This window comes from Scomber japonicus, chromosome 21 (genome assembly GCF_027409825.1).
Source record: "Scomber japonicus isolate fScoJap1 chromosome 21, fScoJap1.pri, whole genome shotgun sequence".
NCBI lineage: Eukaryota > Metazoa > Chordata > Actinopteri > Scombriformes > Scombridae > Scomber > Scomber japonicus.
This window is the reverse complement of record NC_070598.1, coordinates 312,501-317,500: the sequence shown is the minus strand read 5'-3', so window position 1 is coordinate 317,500 and position 5,000 is coordinate 312,501. Positions and strand designations below refer to the sequence as shown.

The window sequence follows — 5,000 nt, the reverse complement described above, 5'->3', positions numbered from 1 at the left end:
GTGATATATTATGGGATGGGGGGGCGGTCTGAAGTGTGGTATATTATGGGATGGGGGGGCGGTCTGAGGTGTGGTATATTATGGGATGGGGGGGGCGGTCTGAAGTGTGGTATATTATGGGATGGGGGGGCGGTCTGAGGTGTGGTATATTATGGGATGGGGGGGGCGGTCTGAGGTGTGATATATTATGGGATGGGGGGGGCGGTCTGAGGTGTGGTATATTATGGGATGGGGGGGGCGGTCTGAGGTGTGGTATATTATGGGATGGGGGGGGCGGTCTGAAGTGTGGTATATTATGGGATGGGGGGGGCGGTCTGAGGTGTGGTATATTATGGGATGGGGGGGGCGGTCTGAGGTGTGGTATATTATGGGATGGGGGGGGGCGGTCTGAAGTGTGGTATATTATGGGATGGGGGGGGCGGTCTGAGGTGTGATATATTATGGGATGGGGGGGCAGTCTGAAGTGTGGTATATTATGGGATGGGGGGGGCGGTCTGAGGTGTGGTATATTATGGGATGGGGGGGGCGGTCTGAAGTGTGATATATTATGGGATGGGGGGGGCGGTCTGAAGTGTGGTATATTATGGGATGGGGGGGCGGTCTGAAGTGTGATATATTATGGGATGGGGGGGCGGTCTGAAGTGTGATATATTATGGGATGGGGGGGGCGGTCTGAAGTGTGATATATTATGGGATGGGGGGGGCGGTCTGAGGTGTGATATATTATGGGATGGGGGGGCGGTCTGAGGTGTGATATATTATGGGATGGGGGGGCGGTCTGAGGTGTTATATATTATGGGATGGGGGGGGCGGTCTGAAGTGTGATATATTATGGGATGGGGGGGCGGTCTGAGGTGTTATATATTATGGGATGGGGGGGGCGGTCTGAAGTGTGATATATTATGGGATGGGGGGGCGGTCTGAAGTGTGATATATTATGGGATGGGGGGGGCGGTCTGAGGTGTGGTATATTATGGGATGGGGGGTGCAGTCTGAGGTGTTATATATTATGGGATGGGGGGGCGGTCTGAAGTGTGATATATTATGGGATGGGGGGGCGGTCTGAAGTGTGATATATTATGGGATGGGGGGGGCGGTCTGAGGTGTGGTATATTATGGGATGGGGGGGGGCGGTCTGAGGTGTGGTATATTATGGGATGGGGGGTGCAGTCTGAGGTGTTATATATTATGGGATGGGGGGGCGGTCTGAAGTGTGATATATTATGGGATGGGGGGGCGGTCTGAAGTGTGATATATTATGGGATGGGGGGGGCGGTCTGAAGTGTGGTATATTATGGGATGGGGGGGGCGGTCTGAGGTGTGGTATATTATGGGATGGGGGGGGGCGGTCTGAGGTGTGGTATATTATGGGATGGGGGGGGCGGTCTGAAGTGTGATATATTATGGGATGGGGGGGCGGTCTGAGGTGTGATATATTATGGGATGGGGGGGCGGTCTGAGGTGTGGTATATTATGGGATGGGGGGGGCGGTCTGAGGTGTGAGTGAAGAGGCGACATGATGTTTTCAGGCTTGCAGGTTCAGGGTTAGGAGAGTAGCGGGGGAGGAGGGGGAGGAGGGGGAGGAGCAGGTCTGAGGCGGGTTAGGAGAGGAAGGGGAGGAGGGGGAGGAGAGGGAGGAGGGGGAGGAGCAGGTCTGAGGCGGGTTAGGAGAGGAAGGGGAGGAAGGGGAGGAGGGGGAGGAGGGGGAGGAGCAGGTCTGAGGTGTGGTATATTATGGGGGGGGGGGGTGAGGAGGGGGGGAGCAGGTTCAGACTCGTTCTGTCACTCAAAGATAAACTTCAATGTAAACCGACTTCATTCTTCTTCACTCAACCAGAAACACTTCCTGTTCTGTCAAAACAGCAGAAGAAGAAACAGCTGCCGCTCCCTGGAGGACCTCACACTGGTCCTGGGTCTGGTCCTGGGTCTGGTCCTGGGTCTGGTCCTCGGTCTGGTCCTGGATCTGGTCCTGGGTCTGGTCCTGGTCCTGGGTCTGGTCCTGGGTCTGGTCCTGGGTCATAACTCACTCACTGCTAAAGGCTCCAGTTGTTAAGCTTTTAATGTGAAAGGTTCAGCAGGAAGTCAGAACAGACTGAACCGGATCATTAGATACGATTAGAGGGTCTATAGAGGAATAGAGGTCTATAGAGGGTCTAGAGAGGGTCTATAGAGGACTAGAGGGTCTATAGAGGGTCTATAGAGGTCTATAGAGGGTCTAGAGAGGGTCTATAGAGGACTAGAGGGTCTATAGAGGGTCTAGAGAGGGTCTATAGAGGGTCTATAGAGGACTAGAGGGTCTATAGAGGGTCTAGAGAGGGTTAGATATGATCAATAACTCACATCTGAACACTGACTCACATTATGCTCTTCAGTCTGAGAGGAGCCTAAACTATATATTATATACATATAACATATAACACATGCATACATATATATATTATATATATGTATGCATGTGTTATATGTTATAATATATATGAACTGTCTCTTTACTTCTTATTGTAAAAACTGACTGCAGCTTTCAGATCGTCTCACTGTCCTTCATCCGACCTGACTGCCTGTCAACACCTGAAGCCAGACGACACACACACACACACACTCACACACACACACACACACACACACACACACACACACACACACACACTCACACTCACACACACACACACACTCACACTCACACACACACACACTCACACACACACACACACACACACACACACACACACACACACACACACACACACTCACACTCACACTCACACACACACACTCACACACACACACACACACACACACACACACACACACACTCTCTGAGGTTAAGAGGACAAACTGTTGAAAGTTGCACTTTGCTCAGTTTTCTCTCTTTCAGCAGAATCACTTCAGTCATGATGTTGTTGGTTCAGTTTGTCGTCAGGTTGTTAACACGGTGTGTGTGTGTGTGTGTGTGTGTGTGTGTGTGTGTGTGTGTGTGTGTGTGTCTGGGTCTCTTGTTATGTCTGTTCTCTCTGTGACTCGTTGGAAAATCAGAATAAAAGATTTTGCAGAAAACCTTAAAATCACAAGGTATAATATATATATATATATAAATCTGTATATTAATATCATGTATTTATATAGTATATTAATATCATGTCTATGGGCAGTATTTCTAATACATGTTTAAAATACAAAATACTATTTTATAATTAGTATTTTATTGAGATGATGAAGATGCATTCGTATCTGAAACGTTCCTTTGTGATAAAGCTTCTAGTTGGGGTTCCAGCTCCTAGTTCATGCTGCTATAGGCTTAGACTGCCGGGGGACTCCCATGATGCACTGGGCTCGGTTTAGACCTGCTCTCTGTGGAAAGAGCCGTCACATGACTCTGATGTGAATTGGAGCTTTATAAATAAAGATAGATTTGTATTAAAACACTTCTATCTAATCTCTGTGTGTCTGAGGGACCCTCGTGCTATGACCACGTTGTGACTAACAGGCTGCGTAGGCGTCGTCTGAATGCAACTCTGTTTGAGAAGTTAGTTGCTTAAAGGCTTCAGCTAGCTAAGGTGTCTGAGGTTACACACCCTGCTTTACTCACACAAGGACTTGAGTTCACAAGCTTTGATTTTTCTGTTTTACAGTTTTTTTCTAGACTTTAAATTTGTCTGTTCTCTGACCTGTGAAATATTTCTGTGCTATGGTGACTTCCAACGTCTTGAACATTTCAAATAAGAAATGATTGATGATGTCATAATTATTGGCTTAACTGGTTCTAACTGGTTGGATGGTATTAATGTATTGACATTGATAGAAGTCACACCAGTTTCATACTGTGTGTGTGTAAGAGGTCGGGCTTGGGGCTCAGCAGGTAGAGCGGTCGTCCTTCAACTGGAAGATCGGTGGTTCGAGTCCCGGCTCGTGTCCATGTGTCCATGGGCAAGACACTGAACCCCAAACTGGTGTATAAATGAGAATGAATGATGAGCAGGTTGGGTCTCTGCGTGTCTCCGTCAGTGTGTGAATGTGATGTGAAGCTTTGAGGGGCGTAGAGACTAGAAAGAATGAGTCGGGAACATTTAGAAACTGAGGTTAAATGTTGTTTTCTGGTTTTTAGAGACGAGCTTCAGATAAAGTCTCTGACTGAATGACCTGTAATATAACTGCTGTCTAGTTTATGTTAGCGTTAGCAGCACATCAGGTTTGTTTTGAAGCAACATCAAAGCTACCAGCATGTTAGTGAGCTGCTGGCTGGCGGCCATGACGGCGGCCATGACGGTCTGAATGCCTACGTGATGTTCCTGCAGAGATCAGATAAAGAACAGAGACGCTGAGGACGGATGGAGGAGCAGATAGAGGACGAGCTCAGAGATGAGCTGATGAGCTGATTAAAAGGTAACAGGTACGACTAGTTTGCTCCAACGTTTCCCAGCATGCACGGGGGGGGGGGGGGGGGGGGTGGAGCGGGTGAGTGGTTCAGCTTGACCCATGACATGATGACATTAGCAGACTGTTTATCCAACCTGACACAGACACAGATATACTCCACAATAATATACATATACTGTAAAGAGCTGTAGTAGAAACTTTATTTATAGTATTATATATCTACAGGAACAGGAAGCTCTGAGCCAGTTTGTTCTCTGAGTGTTTTTCTGATTCAGTTATAAAGTTATAAATAAGTCTTTGAGGTTGAGGCTGAGTGTTGGTCAGCTGACAGCAGCAGGATGATGGATGATGGATGTCTGAGCCCCTATAAACAAATATCTGCTGTAGAAAGAAATGAAATCATATCAGCTTCAAAGCCAAAAGAGCAAAACTTTGGCAACAGAGATGAAGAAGAGGATAAAGGATGAAACAGAGCAGCAGCTGAAGGTTCGTCAGCGCCGCTCTGCTCGGCTGTTTCAGGTTCCGTGAGAAGTCTTATCTCTGCAGGACGACTCACACAAATGTACTGTCCTCTTAAAGAGGCATGACAGTGCCGGTCTGATCGCTATCTGCTGATAGCATCGCTG

General features: G+C 48.0%; 1 protein-coding gene across 1 annotated transcript in view; it reads left to right on the top strand.

Annotated features, from left to right (window-relative positions):
- The window catches only part of LOC128382749 (E3 ubiquitin/ISG15 ligase TRIM25-like), a 19,259-nt gene extending 17,206 nt beyond the window's left edge, over positions 1-2,053 (top strand). Inside the window, exon 2 of the mRNA XM_053342762.1 lies at positions 1,838-2,053. Within this exon, the coding sequence (XP_053198737.1) occupies positions 1,838-2,053 (216 nt within the window). The remainder of the gene's footprint in view (positions 1-1,837) is intronic.
- Positions 2,054-5,000: the final 2,947 nt, after the last annotated feature.